A 24240-nucleotide genomic window follows, 5' to 3' on the forward strand; every position below is an offset into this window, starting at 1 on the left:
ATTATTATTATTGGTACGTGGGTTGATGCTCAACCACTGAGCCACGCCAGCCGGACCTTACCTTTCTCTTTATATAAATTTTTATGCAGAATATAAATTTTGTTTTAATTAATATTTTACTTCTAAATGATATAAGTAGAATGTGTGAAAAATTCTTACTTGTAGGCTTCTACGTTTGATTCACTATTTTTAATAGCTTTTTCCATTTCTTCTCTAATGTGTTTAGCTTTCAATTTTGCATTTTCACAGTTTGCTATAGCTTCTTTAAGTTCTTCATGAACGTGTTTGTATAGTTCCATTGCCTAGAAATAAAAAATATTTTGCTAATATATGCACTTAATGGGTAATTAAAAGAATTGGACAAGATATAAAACGTTCTTTATATCAATTTTCTTCCTATGTTTATCTAGTCTATTGTTTAGTACAGTAATGTTTTGAGATTCCTTTACCTTGAATGGCATCGATAAATATCAGGGATATACAAAAGTTACAGAAGAGAACTTTAACATCCCAGGTAACACCATCAAAATTAAAATCATTATTTTTCACCCACAAAAAACTGCTGCCTTTTACTGTTTTTATTGTGGAAAAATCAGAAAACACAGATAAAAAATACAATAATCTGTAATATTTTCATTCAGGAATAACCATTATTACTGTGTCAAAATAATCCATATTTATTGTTTTTGTTAATTAATAGCATGAACATTCTCCCTTTTCTCTCCATCTCATTTTTCTCTGTCAAACTAAGGAGAAGGGGTAGTTGTAGTTGTCATAACTTGGAACTATAGGCCTAGAGGTTATGTTAGAAAGTGGGGAGTAAGAACAGCACCTTCCCAGAGACCAGGGGACCATGCACAGAAAGTAGAAATTCTGCGGTGTGGTGCATGTCTGCCCAGCCTTCTCTCCATCAGAAATCATCAGCGGTGATCAAGTGCTTCAGGAGGCCTTGAGTAAGTTGTTTAACTGCTCTGTGCCCCAATTCCTCATTTGTAAGGTGGAGGTAATATTAGTATCCTACCATATAAGGTGTGTGTGAGGAGTAAATGACTGAATTTATAAAGTGCTTTGGACGGAGGATTCCAAAATGGCGGTGGGGTAAATGGAAGCTACACAGACCATTTCCCAGAACCAAACTGGAATTACAATGAAAATAAAGACAAATCATCAGGGAAAAGCAACAGAAAAGCAGCTTGGAGGATCATATAACCAAGGACACTGACTCAAAACTGGCAGGATTGCAGAGGTGCAAGAAGGGGGCTGGGCACCCACGGAAAACAGCAGCCTTAAGTGTGAGCAGAGCCCTTGGGGTTACACTCCCAAGGGGCTCCACAGCCCAGAGCCGGGACAGACAATAAAATAGCCACAGCCACTCACCTTGGGCTCCGGCAGAGGGAGGGTGGACGGGACTGGAACTGAGTGGGGACACTAGGGATTTGGAGGGCACTCAGAGCTTTTGCTGAGTTGCGGCCACACAGGACAGTGATCATCCTACTGTTCCCAGGGCTCTGGGGAGAGGCAGCAGCCCCTCCTTTGGAGATTCAACCCCACCCAGATGGCCATTGAAATGCAAATTAAGGCTCATTAACAACTAGCATCTGCCCCACCCTCAGGAAAGCTCCTTATGCTTAACACCTGAGGGAGATTTTCATTCAAGTAACCTTGACTAATAGCCTCTAGGCAAAAAGCTAGAGAATAACTGAACAATTCTTTGGTTTGTAACTCTGTCCAGAAAGACTTGACAGTGGTGTTTAATGTGGGTCCTCCCACACTCATCTAAACCCAGTAGAGGGAGACACAAACAGCAGAACACCAACACCCACAGGGAAAATTTGGCAGGCTCCAAAGCACACTGATATAGCCAAAATGGTGAAACAATGAAACAAATGCCAAATGAAAGAACATAAGAACTCTACTGAGAATGACATAAGTGAGGTGCAGTTAAGCAAGTTAACACAACTAGAATTCAGAGCCATAATCTTGAGGAAGCTCAACAGCATGTGTAAGGACATGAGCACCATGAGTAAAGACATAGAAATGTTGAAAATCAACCAGTTGGAAATTAAAAACCACCAAGAAGAAATGAAGAATGACATATCAGAAACAAAGAACACATTGGAAGGTCTAAACAGCGGAGTAGAGGAAGTGAAGAACCGGATCAGTGAATTAGGAGACAGGGTAGAAAAAATCAACCAATCAGATACCAAAAGAAAAAAACCCATTAAAAAACAGGAAGATAGCTTAAGAGAACTGTGGGACAACTGCAAACATAATAATATTCGCATCAAAGAGGTACCCGAAGAAGATGAAACGGAGCAAGGGTTAGAGAATATATTTGAAGAAATAGTAACAGAAAACTTTCCTAACTTGGTGAAGCAAGAAGGCATTCAAGTTCAAGAAGCACAGAAAGCCCCAAGTAAGAAGAAGCCAAAGAGGCCCACACCAAGACACATAGTAATCAAAGTGCCAAAAATTAAAGACAAAGAGAGAATCCTAAAAGCAGCAAGAGAGAAGCAACAGGTTCACTACAAAGGAACCCCCATAAGGCTCTCAGCTGACTTCTGAACAGAAACACCACAGGCCAGAAGGGAATGGAATGAGGTAATCAAGGTCATGAAAAACAAGGATCTGAATCCAAGACTACTCTACCCAGCAAGGCTATCATTCAAAATAGAAGGTCAAATAAAGAGATTTACAGACCAAAAAAAGGCTAAGACAATACACTAGCATCAAACCAGCACTGCAAGAAATGTTAAAAGGACTGCTGTAATTAACAGGAGAAATAGGAAGAAAAACAGAACCACACTAAACAAAAATGGCAATAAATAAGTACATATCAATAATCACCGTTAATGTAAATGGACTGAATGCTCCAATAAAAATACACAAAGTAGCTGATTGGATAAGAAAGCATGACTCATCTATATGTTGTTTACAAGAGACCCATCTCACAACAAAAGACTCACATAGGTTGAAAGTGAAGGGATGGAAAAAACTCTTCCAAGCAAGCAGAAAGGAAAAAAAGACTGGGGTAGCAATACTCATATCTGATAAAATAGATTTCAAAATGAACGCCATAACTAGAGACAAAGAAAGCCACTACATAATATTGAAAAGATCTATCCAGCAGGAAGATATAACCTTGATAAACATATATGAACCCAATATAGCAGCACCAAAATATATTTAAAATCTGTAAGACTTCAAAAGAGAAATCGAAAGCAATACAATCATAGCACTCTTCTGACATCACTGGATAGATCCTCTAGACAAAAAATTAGCAAGGAAACAGAGACTCTAAATGAAGCACTAGACCCAATGGATTTAATAGATATCTACAGAGAAATACATCACAAAAGTACAGAATTCACATTCTTCTCAAGTGCACATGGGACATTCTCAAAGATAGACCACATGTTAGGACACAAACAAAGTCTCTACAAGTTAAAGAGGACTGAAATCATATCAGGCTTCTTCTCAGATCACAATGGCATGAAAACAGAAATCAATCGCTACAAGAACATGCAAAGACATTTGAACACATGGAGCATGTTATTAGCATGTTATTAAACAACTAATGGGTTACTGAGGAGATAAAGGAAGAAATTAAAAACTTCCTGGAAACCAATAAAAATGAACACACAACAACACAAAATCTATGGGATGCAGCAAAAGCAGTTCTGAGAGGGAAGTTCATAGCACTACAGGCCTACCTCAAGAAACAAAAAAAATTTCTAATTAACTATCTAACCTCACAACTTAAAGTATTAGAAAGCAAACAAACAAACAAAAACAACCCCAGAGCAAGTAGAAGGAAGGGAATAGTAAAGATCAGAGCAGATATAAATGACATAGAGTTGAAAAAAAAAACAATTCAAAGGATCAATAAAACAAAGAGCTGGTTTTTTTAAAAGATAAACAAGATTGATGGACCCTTAGATAGACTCACCAAGAAACAGAGAGAGAGAACCCAAATACAAAAAATCAGAAATGAAAGAGGAGAAGTAACAACTAACACCACAGAAATACAAAAGATCCATTAACAGCTACTATGAACAACTATATGGCAACAAATTCGACAATCTAAGCGAAATGGACACATTTCTAGAAATACATAGTCTCCCAAAACTGGACCGGGAAGAGATAGAAAACTTGAACAGACCAATAACAACTAAGAAAATTGAACAGGTAATCAAGACTCTCCCAGCAAACAAAAGCCCAAGCCCAGTTGACTTCACGGGGAAGTTTTACCGAACATTCAAAAAAGAACTAACACCCATTCTCCCAAACTATTTCAGAAAATTCAAGAAGAAGGAAGACTTCCAAACTCGTTTTATGAGGCCAGCATAATCCTAATTCCAAAACCAGAAAAAGATACTACAAAGAAAGAAAACTATAGGCCGATATCTCTGATGAACATAGACGCCAAAATCCTGAACAAAATACTAGCAAATTGGATCCAGCAATACATCAAAAAAATTATTCACCATGACCACGTGGGATTCATCCCAGTGATGCAAGGCTGGTATATATTCACAAATCAATAAATGTGATATACCACATAAACAAAATGAAGAATAAAAACCACATGATCATATCAATAGATGTTGAAAAAGCCTTCGACAAAATCCAACATCCATTTATGATAAAAACTTTCAGCAATGTGGGAATAGAGGGATCATATCTCGACATAATAAAGGCCATATATGAAAGACCTACAGCCAACATCATACTCAATAGGCAAAAAGTAAAAACATTTCCCATAAGAACAGGAAAGAGACAAGGATTCCCACTTTTGCCACTCTTATTCAACAAAGTACTGGAAGTCTTAGCCACAGCCATCAGACATAAAGAAAAAATAAAAGGGATCCAAATTGGAAAGGAGGAAGTGAAACTGTCATTATTTGCAGATGACATGATACTATACATGGAAAACCCCAAAGACTCCAGCAAAAATTTACTAGACTTAATAAATGAATTTGGCAAAGTAGCAGGATACAAAATTAATGTCAAAAATCAATGGCATTCTTATACACCAATGATGAACTCACAGAAAGAGAAACTCAAAAAACAATCCGTTTTACCATTGCCGCAAAAAAAAATTAAGATACTTAGGAATAAACTTAACCAAAGAAATAAAGGACCTATTCATATAAAACTACAGGTCATTAAAAAAAGAAATAGAGGAAGATATAAAAAAGTGGAAGCACATACCTTGTTCATGGATTGGAAGAATTAACATCATTAAAATGTCCATACTACCCAAAGCATACTATCATACTATCAATTCAATCTCCATCAAAATACCAACAACATACTTCACAGAACTAGAACAAATACTTCAAAAGTTCATATGGAACCAAAAATGGCCTCAAATAGCCACTGCAATCTTGAACAAGAAGGACAAAGTTGGAGGGATCACATTATCAGATTTCAGGTTATACTACAAAGCCACTGTAATCAAAACAGCCTGGTACTGGCACAAGATCAGGCAGATAGATCAATGGAACAGAATAGGGAACCCAGAAATGGACCCAAGACAATATGCTAAATTAATATTTGACAACCGTGTCAAGAGCATACAGTGGAGTAAAGACAGCCTCTTTAATAAAAGGTGTTGGGAAAATTGGACAGCTACATGCAAAAAAATAAAACTAGAGTATCAACTTACACCATACACAAGAGTAAACTCAAAATGCCTAAAAGACTTAAATGTGACTCATGAATCCATAAAAATCCTAGAAGAAAATGTAGGCAACAAAATTTCGGACATCATATGCAGCAGAATTTTCACTGATCCATCACCTAAGGCAACAGAAACAAAGGAGAAAATGAACACTTGGGACTACGTCAAACTCAAAATCTTCTGCACAGCAAAAGATACAATCATCAAAATGCAAAGGCAACTCACTGTATGGGAGAGCATCACTGCCAATGATATATCAGATAAGGGGTTAATTTCCAATATATAGAGAGTGCTCATACAGGTCAACAAAAGGGAGACAACACAATTTAAAAATGGGCAGAGGAACTAAATAGACTCCTCTCCAAACAGGACATACAAATGGCTAAGAGACATATGAAGAAATGCTCAACATCACTAATCATCAGAGAGATGCAAATTAAAACAACAATGAGGTATCACCTCACACCTGTCAGAATGGCCACCATCAACAAATCATCAAACAACAAGTGTTGGGGAGGGTGTGGAGAAAAAGAGACTCTAGTACACTGCTGGTGGGAATGCAGACTGGTGCAGCCACTATGGAAAACAATATGGTGTTACCTCAAAAAATTAAAAATTGAACTGCCATTTCACCCAGTGATCCCACTTCTAGGAATATACCCTAAGAAGCCTGAAACACCAATCAGAAAGAATGTATGTAGCCCCATGTTTGTAGCAGCACTATTTACAATAGCTAATATCTGGAAACAGCCCAAATATTCATCAGTAGACGAAAGGATAAAAAAGCAGTGGTGCATATACACAATGGAGTACTATGCAGCTGTAAGAAAGAAAGATCTCTTATCCTTTGAGATGACATGGAGGGACCTGGAAAGTATCATCCTAAGCGAAACAAGCCAAACAGAGAAAAACAAGTATCATATGAACTCACTTATATATGGAATATAATGAACATAACAATCTGAAGAATGCAGTAGTCCCAGAGACATGGAAGTGGGGTACAGAATGACAATACCCAGAAGAGGGGGTGGTGGGGGAGAGATAAACCACAGAACTTATATGCATGTGTGAATGAACAATGGAAATGGACAACAAAGCTGGGGACAGGGCAGGAAGGGAGGGGGAGGGGTGAATCAGTGGCGGGAAAAGGAGAAACCTCTGTAACAAAATAAATTAATTGATTAAATTAAAAAATAAAAACAAATTTTAAAAAAGAAAGTAGGTAGTGATATAAGAGAAGTAATGAGTCCTTTCCCCAGGGGGTCAAGTAGTAGACCAAATGAGGCAGTTTCATCCTGGAAAAGCATAAATCGCATTATTTTTTAGACTACCACAGATAACAACTTCTGCAAGATTTTCCCTTAGGCACAGGAGTGTAGGGGTATATACAGTTTGGCAAAGAGCAAGGTGTATACTAGGATGATGGGTAACTAAAAACTCTGGAAAAATAATAGAATTTCTAATATCAAAAAAGAAGAGCAGTAACTAATATCCCAAGTCCAATATGTCAGTGCCTTTAGATGAGGCAGCCTGTAGGTATTGTTGGGGCAGGGTCTCAGTGTCAGAGGATGGGATGGCATCATATGATTGAAATTCATCTCCAAATTAAGGTTTTGGGCTGAATCAGTGTGGGATGGGTATATTCTTTCAAATGAGTTCTCATTCGAGTTGATGTAGATAATATTTTTGTGGCTCTATGATGTTATGATGTTTAGTTGCTTGTAGAATTTGAAGGCAAAAATGAGCCTTCCAGTTTAATTTGCAAGTGTCTACATACTAAGGCTCAAGCACACTGGCTAAGGGTCTTGCATTATGTAAGTAATTAGGTTATTTCTGCAGGATACTAGCCAGGGCCTCAAAACTGAATCAAAACAATCACTGATCTGCTTTCACAATTTATTGATTTACCTGTTCTAGATATTTCATCTACGTGAAATCATACAATGATACTTTGAAAGTTTCCATACTGTGACATGCATCAATACTTAATTTCTTTTATGACTAAATAATATTCCATGATACAGATATATCACCTTTTGTTTATTAGTCTTTCATCAACTGGTAGATGTTAGTTTGTTTGTACCTTATGAATAGTACTGCTACCAACTTTTGTTTAGTTGTTTGTTTGTTTTTATATTGTTTTTCAATTCTTTTGGGTATATACCTTAGCATAGAATTGCTAGAGGATATGGTAATTCCATGTTAAATTTTGAGAAAACTTCAAACTCTTTTTCACAGTGGTTGTACCACTTTACATTCTTAACAGCAAAATACAGTGGTTCCAATTTCTCCACATACTCACCAAAACTTATTTTCCATTTTATTTTTTGTGCTTTTCCTTTTGTTGTCAAGTACTAAATATTATCACCTAGTTCAATGTCAAAGAGCTTACTGCCTACATTTTCTTCTAAGAGTCTTAAGGTTTCAGGTGTTACATGAAAGTAATCCATTTTGAGTAAATTTTTCTGTATGGTGTAAGACAGTGGTCCAATTTCATTATTTTGTATGTGGTTGTCCATTATTCCCAACACTATTGAAAAGACAGCCATTTCCCCCATTGTATATTCCTGGCTCCTTTGTGGTAAATTAATTGACTACATGTGTTAGCTTATTTCTGGGCTCTCAGTTCTGTTTCATTGATCTATGTGTCTGTTTTTAATGCCAAATACCATATTTCTTTGATTCCTATAACTTTGTAATATAGTTTTAAATCAGGGGGTATAATGCCTCCAGCTTTGTTTTTTCTTTCTCAAGAATGCTTTAGCTATTTAAGGTCTTTTGTGGTCCTGTACAAATCCTAGAATTTTTTTGTTCTATTTCTGTGAGAAATGCCATTGGAATTTTGATAGACATTGCATTGAATCTGTAGGTTGCTTTGAGTATTATGAACATTTTAACAATATGAATTCTTCCAATCTATGAGCACAGTATATTCTTCAATTTATGTGTGTCCTCTTCAATTACTTTCTTCAATGTCTTATAGTTTTCAGAGTATAGGTCTTTCACCTCCTTGGTTAAAATTATTTCTAGTTATTATATTGTTTTTTATGAAATTGTAAATAATTTTTTAAATTCTCCTTCTTATTGTTCTTTATTAGTATATAGAAATGTGATAAATTTCTGTGTATTAATTTTTATCCTGCAACTTCACTAAATTCATTTATTCTAACAATTTTGGGTAGGTTCTTTAGGATTTTTTTTTTTTAATACATAATATTATGCCATCTGCAAATAGTGATAGTTTCACTTCTTCCTTTCCAATTTGGGTAACTTTTAGCCCTGGCCAGTTTTGCTCAGTGGTTAGAGCATTGGCCTGTGGTCTAGAGAGACCCGGGTTTGGTTCCTGCTAAGGGCACGTACCTCGGTTGCAGTTTGTCCCTGGCCCTAGTTGGGTTGTGTGGGTGGCAACCACTCGATGTGTCCCTTTCATGTCAATGTTTCTCTCTCTCTCTCTCTCTCTCTCTCTCTCTCTCTCTCTCTCTCCCTCCACGCCCCCCACTCTATCTTAACAAAATATCAAAAAATGTCCTCCGGTGAGGATAAAAAAACAAACAAAAACAATTTGGGTAACTTTTATTTTCTTGCCTAATTGCTCTGCCTAATATTCAATACTATGTTGAATAAAAGTGGTGTGAATGGGAATCCTTGACTTATTCTTGGTGTTAGAATAAAGATTTTAGCTTTTTCACCTTTGAGTATGATGTTAACTGTGGGCTTGTAATATAATGCTTTTATTATATTGAGGTACATTTCCTCTAGACCTACTTTCTTGAGAGCTTTTATCACATGAAAAAAGTTTTTAATTTTGATAAAGTCCAATTTCTATGCTTTTTTTCTTTTGTTGCTTGTGCTTTTAATGTCAAATCTAAAAAATCAATTTCCAAATGCAGGGGTCATGAAGATTTACCCCCTAAGTTATCCTGTAAGAGTTTTATAATTTAGCTCTTACAAATAAAGCTATGACCCATTTTGAATTAATTGTTAAGTTTTTTTATGTGGTGGGAGGTAGGAGTTCTACTTTATTCTTTTGAATGCTTGTGGATATCCAGTGTCCCAGCACCATTTATTGAAGATACTACTCTTTGTCCCAATAAATGGTCTCAGCACTCTTGCCAAATGAATTGACCACAGAGTATAGTCTTATTTCTGGAATCTCAAGTCTACCATTTTGATCAATTTTTTTCTGTACTTATGCAAATGCCACACTCTCTTGCTTATACTGCAGCTTGCAGTAACTTTTAAAATTGAAAAGTGTGAGTTTTCCAAAGTGTTCTTTTTTCCCCCAAGATTATTTTGACTATTTGGATGCCTTGCAATTCCATATAAATGTTAGGATAGGCTTTTCCATTTCTGCAGAAAGATATCTGAGAGTATTGATAGAAATTGCATTGGATCTAGAGATAGCTTTAGGCACTATTGACATTTTAACAATATTTAGTATTCTAATCCATGAACATGAGATATCACTCCATTTATCTAGTTCTTCTTTAATTTATTTAGTTTTGAGGGGGTAAGTCTTACACTTGATTAAATTTATTTCTAAGTACTTTATTATTTTTAATGTTATTATAAATGGAACTGTTTTCTCAATTTCATTTTTAGATTGTTTGCTGCTTGTATATAAAATACAACTCAGTTTTGTGTATTGAGCTTATATCCTGCAACTTTGCTAATCTTGTTTACTCACTCTGTTTGTTTTGTAAATTCTTTATGATTTTCTCTATATAAGTAAAGTCTTCTGCAAATAGAGATATTATTCCTTCTTCCTTTACAATTTGGATATCTTCTATTTATTTTTCTTGCTTAATTTCTATACTAGAACTTCCAGTGCAATGTTGAACAGGAGCAGTGAATGTGGACATCCTTCTCTTGTTCATGATCTTAGAAGAAAAGCTTTAAGTCTTTCACCATTATGTATAGAATTAGCTGTGGGTTTCACAAAAAATGTCCTTTGCCTTTATCTTGTTAGCTAGTTTCCTTCTTTTCCTAATTTGTCAAGTGTCGTTAAAGGGTTTGGGGAGTTTGCCTAATTTATTTTTTCTTTTTTAAAAATGTTTTTAGGAGACCGAAAAATGGCGGCGGAGTGAACGGAGCTACACAGACCGTCTCCCAGAACCAAACTGGAATTACAACTATAACACAGACAAATCGACGGGAAAAACCAACAGAAAAGCAGCTTGCGAGGACCATACAACGAGGGACACTGACTCCATCCCGGTAGGCTTGCGAAGGCGCGAGACGGGGCTGGGAGCCCAAGGTCGGCAGCTCGGCAGCGGTCTTAGCTATAAGCGGCGCCCGCGGGTTACACTCCCAGGCGGCCCCACAGCGCAGCTGGGACAGAGGCTAAAACAGCCACAGCCACTCACCTTGGGCTCCGGCAGAGGGAGGGCAGACTGGACTGGAACTGTGTCGGGACACTCGGGGTTTGGAGGGCTCTCGGAGCTTTGGCTGAGTGCAGCCACTCAGGACGGTGGCCACATTGCTTCTTCCCAGGGCTCTGAGAGAGGCAGCAGCCCCTCCCTCGGAGATCCAACCCCACCCTGTGGGCCATTGAAGTGTTAATTGAGGCTCACTAAGGACCAGCATCTGCCCCACCCTCGTGAAAGCCCCTTGGCTGAGCACCAGAGGGAGTTTTTCAATCAACTGACAACCCAAAACTCATCAATTAACCTAGACTGCTAGCTTCCAGGCAAAAAGCTAGAGGATAACAGTACGTTTCCTGGGCTGGCAGCTTTAACCAGGAAAGTAAGACTTGACAGTGGTGTTCAACGCGGGTCCTCCCTCGCTCATCTAAACACAGGAGAGGGAGCCACAAACAGCAGAACACCAACACCCACAGGGAGAACTTGACAGGCTCCAAAGCCCAGAGTGATAGCTAAAATGGTGAAACACAGAAACAGAAGCCAAATGAAAGAGCAAACCACGTCCACCGAAGATGAGATCAATGTGGAGCAATTAGGCATGTTAACAGAGCTAGAATTCAGAGCCATGATCTTGAGGAAGCTGAACAGCATGAGTAAGGACATAGAGACACTGAAAATAAGCCAAATGGAAATTAAAAACCAACAAGAAGAGATAAAAAATGACATATCCGAAATGAAAAACACATTGGAAGGTTTAAAAAGCAGAGTAGGGGAAGCTGAGGACCGGATCAGCGAATTAGAAGACAGGGTAGAAAAAATCAACCAATCAGAAAAACAAAAGGAAAAAACTATTAAAAAACAGGAAGACAGCTTAAGAGAACTATGGGACAACTGGAAACGTAATAATATTCGCATCATAGGAGTCCCCGAAGAAGAAGAAAAGGAGCAAGGGATAGAGAATATATTCAAAAAAATAGTGAGAGAAAACTTCCCTAATTTGGTGAAGGAAGAAGGCATTCAAGTTCAAGAAGCACAGAGAGTCCCAAGTAAGAAGAACCCAAACAGGCCCACACCAAGACACATAGTAATTAAAATGCCACAAATTAAAGACAAAGAGAGAATCCTAAAAGCAGCAAGAGATAAGCAACAGGTTACCTACAAAGGGAACCCCATAAGGCTCTCAGCTGACTTCTCACAAGAAACACTACAGGCCAGAAGGGAATGGCATGAAGTAATCAAAGTCATGAAAAACAAGAATCTGAATCCAAGACTACTCTACCCAGCAAGGCTATCATTCAAAATAGAAGATCAAATAAAGAGCTTCCCAGACAAAAAAAAGCTAAGGGAATACATTAGCACCAAATCAGCACTGCAAGAAATGTTAAAAGGACTGCTGTAATTAGCAGTAGAAATGGGAACAAAAATAGAACCACACTAAACAAAAATGGCAATAAATAAGTACATATCAATAATCACCTTAAATGTAAATGGACTGAATGCTCCCATAAAGAGACACAGAGTAGCTGATTGGATAAGAAAGCATGACTCATCTATATGTTGTTTACAAGAGACCCATCTCTCAACAAAAGACTCACATAGGTTGAAAGTGAAGGGATGGAAAAAAATTTTCCAAGCAAATGGAAAGCAAAAAAAAGCTGGGGTAGCAATTCTCATATCTGATAAAATAGATTTCAAAATGAAGACCATAACTAGAGACAAAGACGGCCACTACATAATATTGAAAGGATCTATCCAACAGGAAGATATAACCTTGATAAACATATATGCACCCAATATAGGAGCACCAAAATATATTAAAAATCTTCTGGAGGACTTCCAAGGAGAAATCGACAACAATACAATCATAGCTGGGGACTTCAACACCCCGTTGACAGCACTGGATAGATCCTCTAGGAAAAAAATTAGCAAGGAAACAGAGACTCTAAATGAAGCACTAGACCAAATGGATTTAATAGATATCTACAGAGAATTACACCCCAAAACTACAGAATACACATTCTTCTCAAGTGCACATGGGACATTCTCAAAGATAGACCACATGATAGGACACAAACTAAATCTCTACAAGTTCAAGAAGATTGAAATCATATCAAGCATCTTCTCAGATCACAATGGCATGAAACTAGAAATCAACTGCAACAAGAACATGCAAAGACATTTCAACACATGGAGGCTAAATAGCATGTTATTAAACAATGAATGGGTCACCGAGGAGATCAAGGAAGAAATCAAAAACTTCCTGGAAACCAATGAAAATGAACACACAACAACACAAAATCTATGGGATGCAGCGAAAGCAGTTCTGAGAGGGAAGTTCATAGCACTACAGGCCTACCTCAAAAAACAAGAAAAATTTCTAATTGACTGTCTAACCTCACAACTTAAAGAATTAGAAAGCAAACAAAAAGAAAACCCCAGAGCAAGTAGAAGGAAGGAAATAGTAAAGATCAGAGCAGAAATAAATGACATAGAGACCAAAAAAACAATTCAAAGGATCAATGAAACAAAGAGCTGGTTTTTCGAAAAGATAAACAAGATTGATGGACCCTTAGCTAGACTCACCAAGAAACAAAGAGAGAGAACCCAAATACACAAAATCAGAAATGAAAGAGGAGAAGTAACAACCAACACCACGGAAATACAAAAGATCGTTAACAACTACTATGAACAACTATATGGCAACAAATTCGACAATCTCAGTGAAATGGACAAATTTCTAGAAACACACAGTCTCCCAAAACTATTCCCGGAAGAGATAGAAAACTTGAACAGACCAATAACAACTAAGGAAATTGAAGAGGTAATCAAGACTCTCCCAGCAAACAAAAGCCCAGGCCCAGATGGTTTCACGGGGGAGTTTTACCGAACATTCAAAAAAGAACTAACACCCATTCTCCTCAAACTATTTCAAAAAATTCAAGAAGAAGGAAGACTTCCAAACACGTTCTATGAGGCCAGCATAATTCTAATTCCAAAACCAGAAAAAGACACTACGAAGAAAGAAAACTACAGGCCAATATCCCTGATGAACATAGATGCCAAAATCCTGAACAAAATACTAGCAAATCGGATCCAGAAATACATCAAAAAAATTATTCATCATGACCAAGTGGGATTCATTCCAGGGATGCAAGGCTGGTACAATATTCGCAAATCAATAAACGTGATACACCACATAAACAAAATGAAGAATAAAAACCACATGATCATATCAATAGATGCTGAAAAAGCATTCGACAAAATCCAGCATCCATTTCTGATAAAAACGCTCAGCAATGTAGGAATAGAGGGATCATATCTCGACATAATAAAGGCCATATATGAAAGACCTACAGCCAACATCATACTCAATGGACAGAAACTAAAAACATTTCCATTAAGAACAGGAACAAGACAGGGATGTCCACTTTCGCCACTCTTGTTTAACATTGTACTGGAAGTCTTAGCCACAGCAATCAGACATGAAGAAAAAATAAAAGGGATCCAAATTGGAAAGGAGGAAGTGAAACTGTCATTATTTGCAGATGACATGATATTGTACATAGAAAACCCGAAAGACTCCATCAAAAATCTATTAGACTTAATAAATGAATTTGGCAAAGTAGCAGGATACAAAATTAACGTCAAGAAATCGACGGCATTCTTGTACATCAATGATGAACTCACAGAAAGAGAAACTGAAAAAACAATCCCATTTACCATCTCTCCAAAAAAATTACGATACCTAGGAATAAACTTAACCAAAGAAGTAAAGGACCTATTTGCAGAAAACTACAGGTCATTGAAAAAAGAAATAGAGGAAGATATAAAAAAGTGGAAGAACATACCCTGTTCATGGATTGGAAGAATTAACATAATTAAAATGTCCATACTACCCAAAGCAATCTATAGATTCAATGCAATCCCCTTCAAAATACCAACGACATATTTCATAGAACTAGAACAAATACTTCAAAAGTTCATATGGAACCAAAAAAGACCCCGAATAGCCACAGCAATCTTGAAAAAGAAGAACAAAGTTGGAGGGATCACATTACCAGATATCAGGTTATACTACAAAGCGACTGTAACCAAAACAGCCTGGTACTGGCACAAGAACAGGCATATAGACCAGTGGAACAGAACTGAAAACCCAGAAATGGACCCAAGGCAATACGCTCAATTAATATTTGACAAAGGTGGCAAGAGCATACAGTGGAGTAAAGACAGCCTCTTTAATAAATGGTGTTGGGAAAATTGGACAGTTACATGCAAAAAAATGAAACTCGACCATCAACTTACACCATACACAAAAATAAACTCAAAATGGATAAAAGACTTAAATGTGACCCGTGAATCCATAAAAATTCTAGAAGAAAATGTAGGCAACAAAATTTCGGACATCATACGGAGCAGAATTTTCACTGATACATCACCTAAGGCAACAGAAATAAAGGAGAAAATGAACACATGGGACTACATCAAACTAAAAAGCTTCTGCACAGCAAAAGAAACGATCATCAAAATGGAAAGGCAACCCACTGTATGGGAGAACATCATTGCCAATGATGTATCAGATAAGGGGTTAATTTCCAATATATACAGAGAGCTCACACAACTCCACAAAAGGAAGACAAAGAACCCAATTAAAAAATGGGCAGAGGAGCTGAATAGACACCTCTCCAAACAGGACATACAAATGGCCAAGAGACATATGAAGAAATGCTCAACATCACTAATCATCCGAGAGATGCAAATTAAAACAACAATGAGGTATCACCTCACACCTGTCAGAATGGCCGCCATCAACAAATCATCAAACAACAAGTGTTGGCGAGGGTGTGGAGAAAAGGGAACTCTAATACACTGCTGGTGGGAATGCAGACTGGTGCAGCCGCTATGGAAAACAATATGGTGCTACCTCAAAAAATTAAAAATTGAACTTCCATTTGACCCAGTGATCCCACTGCTGGGAATATACCCTAAGAAGCCTGAAACACCAATCAGGAAGAATATATGTACCCCCATGTTCATAGCAGCACTATTTACAATAGCTAAGATCTGGAAACAGCCCAAGTGTCCACCAGTAGACGAATGGATCAAAAAGCTGTGGTACATATACACAATGGAGTACTATGCAGCGGTAAGAAAGAAAGATCTCTTATCCTTTGAGACGACATGGAGGGACCTGGAAAGTATTATCCTAAGTGAAAGAAGCCAAGCAGAAAAAGACAAATACCACATGATCTCACTTATATACGGAATATAATGAACATAACAGTCTGAGGAATACAGTAGACCCAGACACATGGAAGTAGGGCACAGACTGACATCCCTCAGAAGAGGGGATGGGGGGTGGGGGGGTGGGAAGAGATAAACCACAGAACTTATATGCATGTATGCATGACCAATGGACATGGACAACTAAGCCGGGGACAGGGTGGAGGGGGTGGGGTGGGGGGTGCCAATGGGGTAAAAAGGTAAAATATCTGTAACAAAAAAATAAATAAAAATTCATAATAAAAAAAAAAAATAAAAATGTTTTTATTGATTTGAGAGAAAGAGGAAGGGAGAGGCAGAGAGAAAGAGAGAAACGTCAATGATGAAAGAGAAACATCGACAATGAGAGAGAAACATCAATTGGTTACCTCATGTAGGCCCCCTACTGGGGATAGAGCCTGAAACCCAGGTATGTGCCCTGACCAGGAATCAAACCAGGAACTTCTCAGTACAAGGGATGACGCTCAACCAAATGAGTAACACCAGCCAGAGCTAATATTTCCTTCTTTATCAATTGTGATGTTCACTGTGTGTGTATATTTTATTTTTAATTTGTTAATGACTTGTCTGAAATTAATTTATTTTCATATGTTGAATCCCCCTTGAAATCCTATGTGGTCATTATACATATTGTTCTTAATATGCTGCTGGATTAGGGTTGCTAATATTTCACTGAGAATTTTTGCATCTATAATCACAAGTCACATTGGTCTAGTTTCTTTTCTTGTGATGTCTTTACCTAGCTATAGTAGTCTAAGCAAGGCTGGCCTCAAAGATGAGTTAGAAAGTGTTCCTCCTCTTTCTTTTCCCTCATTTTTTGGAAGAGTTAGAAGATGATTGGTACATTTTTGCATTTTTTCTTTATATGTTTGATGGAATTCACCAGAGAAATCATCTGGTCCTGGGCTTTTCATTATTGTGGCATTTGGTTACGATTCATCACTTTCCTTATTTTAAGTCTGTGCATTTTTATTTCTTTGTGATTCATTTTTGGTAGTTTGTGTTTCTAGAAATGTATCTATTTCATCTGTTATTTAGTCTGTTGACATAGTTTATGGTGTTCTGTACATTTTTTATTTCTGTAAGGCCTATCGTAATGTTCCTACATTCATTTCTGATTTTAGTAGTCTGAATTTTCTCATTTTTCTCCTAATCAGTCCAGCTAGAGATTTGTCAATTTTGTTACCTTTTCAAAAAACCAACTTTTAATTTCTTTTATTATCTCTATTGTTTTCCTCTTATCTATTTTATTTCCACACTCTGATCTTTATCATTCCCTTCCTTCTGCGTTCGGGTTTAGTTTGCTCCTCTTTTCTAGTTTTACATGTATAAAGTTAGGTTATTGAGTAAATGTAGATGTTTACTGGTGTTAATTTTTGCTATGAACATTGCTCTCACTGCATCCCATAAGTTTTCAAGTGCTGTGTTTTGTTTTCATTTATCTCAGAGTATTCTGTAATTTCCAGTGTGATTTCTTCCTTGACTCATTATTTGTTTAGGAATGTATTAATTCCAACGTATTTGTGAATTTTCCAGTTTCCTTCTAATTGATTTTTAGTTTCACTTCATTGTGGTTAGAGAAGATACTTTGTGTAAATTCAAGCTTCTTGATTTTTTTAAGTAGTGAAAGCGGATGTCAGATTGTATGATAAAATTTCACAAGTATAGAAGATTATAAAATATGGGACTTATATTTTCTTAATACGTTTATTTATGAGCATTTCTAATTTTTGGTCATTAGTAATGGTAGTTTAACAGTGATAGAGAAGTTGCTGAAGCTGAGAAGGTCAAATGTTATGATGCTTGAGGCTTCACTGAGTATTGTCATAAATTTACATTTAAAAATAATATCCGATGTCCTCTATTTTTTATAATATTCTTTAAGGATAATTATTTATTTTTCAGGTCATGAATGTTAAGAGCAGTTAACATCTCAAGCACAAGAAAGAGTGTATTTTGTGTTTGCAATACAGAGGCAAAATTTTTAAAAATCATGATTAGTTTAAAATTTCATTTATCAGAACACATTATGGTACAAGATTAAAAAAAAAAAAAAAAGACCAACCAGCCAACCATAGTAACACTTTCTTTTCCCTATTCTGCGACACAACTATTTATCAATGAAATATGTATTTAATTATTTATCCATCATTCAAAAGCATTTTTTTTTTTGCCCATACTATGTGCCAAGCAATGTTAGTTGTGTTTAAGAATATTTGGTGTTATTATAAAATACTTATAACATAGATATGTAAAGGATAGTAGAATGTTTATATTACATGCCTATGTATGTCACATACACACAGCATGCAGAAGCATACGACTTGAAAGAACAGTTTCACAATTAGAAAACACTGGGGAAATACACGTTTGCATCAGTTAGTTTTTTTTTAATTTCCAGCAACAGTAATTGCTTTTTGCTCACTGAATCAAAAGGAACTGTATTATAAGAAGCTCAGTTCCAGGAACTGGTCTGAAATTTGAAAAGTAAAGGTCTCCCTCACTTCAAGGAAACCTGTTGCCTTTCCTTTTATTACTTCGCATCGAGATTATTTTCTACTTATAATTAGAACTATTAATATATATAAAGTTCTATTCTAGGTATTTCCAAATATTAATTACTTTCAGGTACACGTTAAGCTTATGATGCAGGCACTGTTATTATCATATTAATTTTATAAGTGAAGAAAGTGAGGCACAAAAGTTAAAAATATACCTAAGACCTAAATGGTATATCTGGGATTCAAACACATAAACTCATGTTTTAGAACGTGTATCTGAAACACTATTCTATCTTACTTTCTTACAGTATCTATGCATATATTTCTATTTCTCTCTGAGGAGGTATTTGGGTCTCCCAGTGTTCATAATTCTGCTCCTCTTTTTTTTTAATCCTCACTCCAGGATATTTTTCTATTTATCTTCAGATAGAGTGGGAGGAATAGAGAGAAAGAGAAACATCAATGTGAGAGAGACACATCAATTGGTTGCTTCCCACATGACCCAACTCAGGCCAGGGACCAAACCACAACTGAGGTACATGACCTTTACCGAAATCGAACCCGGGACTCTTGGGGCCAACACTCTAACTGCTAACCTAAACCAGCCAGGGCTGCTTTTCATTTTTTAGTTTTGTTAGTTATGCTCATAATATAAAAGAAAAATGCATTTCCTTATCACTTTTTTTTATGTATCACTTATTTGTAAGATATCTGCTACCACTTACAGCAGAGGGTTTTCATATTTTAGTTGCGTGACAACTACAACCTTTGTTAACAACACTCCGTTTCATTCACAGAATTACCTTCCCTTGTGTTTTATACCCATAGTGGATGGTTTAATGACAGTTCAGGCCTCCCACTACAAAAGCTAAGAGAGCCAGACTCTTACTCACTTTGATCCCTGAAATTGCAAGAAGGTGGTCAGCTGACCTAAAGCCAGGTAAGCAGATCTTTTCCTGGAATTTAAGATGCAATGAGTGACACAGTGATGCGGAAATGGTGGAAAGGCAATCATTGCATTCATCGTGGCTGTATTATTCTGGGTTCTCCAAAGAAATAGAACCAACGGGATGAAGAGACAAAGAGCCAGAGAGAGGGAGGGGGAAGACAAGGAAGGAGGGTAGGAGGAAGGAAAAGAGGTTATCTGATTTTAAGGAATTGGCTCATATGATCATGAGGTGCAAGTCCAAAACCTGCAAGGTAAACAAACAAGCTAGAGATCCAGGGAAATGCTGCAGCCCAAGTCTAAAGGCTAACTGCTGGCAGAATTCCTTCTTGCTATTAGGAAGTCAGCCTTTGTTCAGTTAAGGACTTCAACGGACTGGAGAGGCGCACTCACATAGTGGAGGGCCGGTAGCTGTATTCAAAGCCCACTGATTTAAATGTTATTCTCATCCAAAAAACACCTTCACAGAAACATGTGGAATAACGTTTAACAAAATATCTGGCCATCTTGGCCCAGCCAAGTTGACAAAAAAGTTAACCATCACAGCAACCCTGATAGGCTCTACACAAAGGCTACACTTTTCTTGGCCTGCTGTACACATTTTCTTGTGGTTCCGCCCCCGCCCCGCTCCCCATCCCCCCACCCCCCCACCCCCATTTGTAAGCCTGCTCTTGCAGCTGTCTAACAACCAATCTTGCTCTCCCTTGTCTTGAACATGCCTTCATCCACTATCTGGGAAAAACACTCCAGAGGAACAAAGGGATACTAATTTACACATCTATTGAGAAATGTTAAAATATGACAATAAAAATGTTGAGAAAACTGTGAGGTGCTTCAGGTAGAACTGGGTTTCAGTTAGGATTTCTGTAAAGTGGCAGTCAGAGCTGCAGCTATCACATCCAGGACACTGGGAGTTTAGAAAGTGGCCAAGTGCTTAAGGTGCCACTTCTGACTGAGTCAGTCCATTTGAAGGAGACTGCCTAAAAAAACCCAGTCACCAATCCTACCTACATCTCATTAGGAACATCGTAAGAAAGGGAAATTGTGGTATGACTTTTAGCCCGGCACATTTGCATCCAATTATATTAGAAAGAAGAATAATTAGAATTCTTTTCCATGGGGGATAAATGGGGAATCTCTAGCACTGCCAGTAATATAAACTGCTAGAGACTCTATGAAGAGCAATTGAAGTTATCTAATAAAGTCGAAAATGTGTATAAGCCATGATCCAGTAAATACCCCACTAGATATATATCCAAGAAAAGTTCACAGGCACATAGACAGAAACATGATAATAGCAGCTTATTGTTTATAGTCAAATCAGTATTTTTGCTGCCAAATATTGAAAACTCAGATGACCAAGTGAAGAGAAAATGGTAAACAATAAATTGTAAGACATCTATCTGTTGAAACATGGCAAGTTAATGAATGAACTCGATCTGTATCTAGCAACAGTAGCTTGATCTCTAAAGCAATGTCAGATTAAAAAACAATTAGTAGAAAGTTACACAACATTTGATACTATTAAAAATACTATCTGTTGTGCATAAATACATAAATATGTATAAAAATATACAACTTTTGCTCAGAAACAATTTCATGAAAAGGTTGCTTTTGGAAAATGAGGGAGGAAAATGAAACGTTGAGGGGAATACAAGAGATATTTTACTTTACTTACTTTAAAATTATCAAAAGCAAATATGATACAAAGTTCAGTTTGTTCATTTTATGGCTGGTATAAGTAACATATGTTTCTATAATACAATCCCACAAATAGTTAAGTTAATTAATAATTAATCATTAGCCCTGGCAAGTTTGCTCAGTGGTTAGAGCGTCGGCCCGTGGACCAAAGAGTAGTTTGATTCCTGTCAAAGGGCACGTGCCTCAGTTGCAGTTCCGTTGCAGTCCCCAATCCTGGTTGGGGTCATGCAGGATGCAGCCAAACCATGAGTCTCTCTCACATCGATGTTTCTCTGTTTCTCTGTTTCTCTCTCTCTCTCTCTCTCCCCCCTTCCCTCTTCCCACTCTATCTGAAGATAAATGGAAAAAATCCTTGGGTGAGGATTATAAAAAAAATTTTTTTAAAGAATTTACACTTTATTTATTTTCATCAACAATGAAATTGACTGATCTATCTACTTGCATTCTCCCTCAGTTTGACTTACAACTTCAAATATTACTGTGTTGTTCTAAATCTCCAATATTTTATTAGTAAGTTGAATAAATATTATCAATACCCTAAATGGAAAAGTAAGGGGAGACCACACAGTTGAAATGAATAGTAATCAAGTGTATAATATATAGTTTAATAATTCCTTTGAGAAATAAATAGGTCAATTTTCATTGAAATGAAAACCTTTAAAAATATATTAACTTCTTATAGTTGAAATATTTTTGTGTAACTAAGTAACAACTTATAAAATGTATATTCATTCATTTATTCATTTACCTCATTATTTTTTTTATCATATTCCTTCAGAGCTTTAAGTTCGTGGTTCAACTTTGAATTCAATTGAGGACCACATGCAATCATGTAATCTATGTCTGCTTGAAGCTTTGCATTAGCTTCTTCCAATCTTGCCTTTTGTTCCTCCAAATATTGTAGTTGACACATTTTATCTTCAAGATGCCATCGCAAGTCTACAATATCTCTCAAAAAGACCTCGTGTTCTGGACATACAATGGTAGAAACAAAAAAATCTGATTTTGAAATCTGATAATAGATAACTATGAAATACTTTTGTTTCAGAAATTACTTATTTGAAAATCTCACTAAATATAAAATGTTATTTTATTATTGCATTGTAAAAGATATTGCCATCTGCATTTATCACTGAAGGTATTAAAATATGTGTTTTATAAGTTAATAATTGTCTAGGTACAATTCTATATATTACAACTAATACACTGGGTTATATAACCACTCTAACTTTGTTTTAAAAAGTGAGTCATTATCTTGTTAAGTATTACCTTTATAATCTCCATGATAGTTTTCTATTAGATATTCATTACACCTTTTCATTTTATACTCCATGCTTTTAAACATTTTATTTATATTTTCACCTCCTGTGTAGCTATGATGAATTCCATGTAATTTCTTCAAATTTTACAGCTTATTACTTTTCTTTGTCTAATAAACTTTTTAACCAAACACTGAGTTATTAATTTCAAGTAATATAATTTTCATTTTAGTAAGTCTTTTTGTATTTCCCTTTTTGCTTTCCTTTAAACGTCTCTTAGTCTTTTTTTTTCAAAATTCTCTCTTGATTTCTTAAAACATATTAAACATACTTACTTTATAATCTACTATGTAATCCAATATCTGAAAACTTTTTGAGTAAGATTCTGCTGTCTATTTCTACTGATTCACACTCACTGAATCTAGATCTTTGGGTGTTTTATGATATTTACCATAGAGCAGCTCCTTATCTTGGATTTTATCTGACATAAATGTATTCCTTTGGGTAGAAAAAGAGCTACTCTTACCTGAGCTTAGAGTGCTTTTTGTAATATTTTTGTAATTAACTCTTTAGTAAAGGGTGAAACAGAGCATAGACAAAGTCTGGATTAGTCACTCCCAGCCGGGGCTCTGGGCTCACTTCCTGCTTCTTCAGTTCTTCTCCAGAAGGAAGTGAACAAATGGAGGGAACTATTACTTATAAGAAAAAGCAATTAAACCTGTATGTAATTTATTTTCTTAAAATAACATAGTTGAGGAACCACTGGATAATGGTATTTTGTCAGGCACAAGAAAAACAAAATTAAAACCCAAATAACCAGGAAAAAAATGTAAAAATATTAATAAAATTCTAATCTTTCCCTACCGCTCCCAGAAATGTGTACACCCCACTTTGGAGACTACAGTTTTAGAAGACTTATAACATTAAAACAGTATGCATGAGTTCATTTTTACATATTATTTGAATAAATGGCTATTCTCCCAAAGTAAAAATTAATAATAGCACCCCTTTTTCTCTCAAAGGTCTCTTAGTTTAAGTGCTAGATGATGTGAGCAATCCAGTATAACCCATCTGTAAAACATAAAAATCTTGAATTAAAGTTTTACCCTCTGATAGCATAAACAATTTCCAGCCTCAGGCAGAATCATGTAGTCAGGCATGTTTTGATAGGTAGGCACAGGTTTTGGAGAACACAAAATCAAATGCCTTTAGATCGTTTGATACTTTACCATAGGTCCCTCACTCCATAGTCTAAAAGACAGCATTTTCCTTTTGAAACATTTGTTATCTCTGTGGCTTGTAGAAACATCTTGGGTTTTATTGCTTGCTTGAAGTTACCAATAAAATTTACTACTGAATTCTCTAAAGCAGATGTATGTAGCTGCTAAAATATCACTTAGGACACTTGTGTTTTACTATGTTTAAAGATGTGGCCAATAACACTAACTGGCAATCACTTTAAATTTCTAGTCCTCAAATACTTTAGTCATTATATGAAGTTATG

General features: G+C 36.4%; 1 protein-coding gene across 1 annotated transcript in view; it reads right to left on the reverse strand.

Annotated features, from left to right (window-relative positions):
• Positions 1–24240, reverse strand: part of CCDC178 (coiled-coil domain containing 178) — a 390130-nt gene that overhangs the window by 333536 nt on the left and 32354 nt on the right. The window contains exons 7-8 of the mRNA XM_036245789.1: positions 22226–22446; positions 160–302 (exon numbers count right to left, since the gene is read on the reverse strand). Coding sequence (XP_036101682.1) covers positions 160–302; positions 22226–22446 — 364 coding nt within the window. The remainder of the gene's footprint in view (positions 1–159; positions 303–22225; positions 22447–24240) is intronic.

The sequence above is a fragment of the Molossus molossus genome, unplaced genomic scaffold (assembly GCF_014108415.1).
Source record: "Molossus molossus isolate mMolMol1 unplaced genomic scaffold, mMolMol1.p scaffold_m16_p_6, whole genome shotgun sequence".
NCBI classification, from domain to species: domain Eukaryota; kingdom Metazoa; phylum Chordata; class Mammalia; order Chiroptera; family Molossidae; genus Molossus; species Molossus molossus.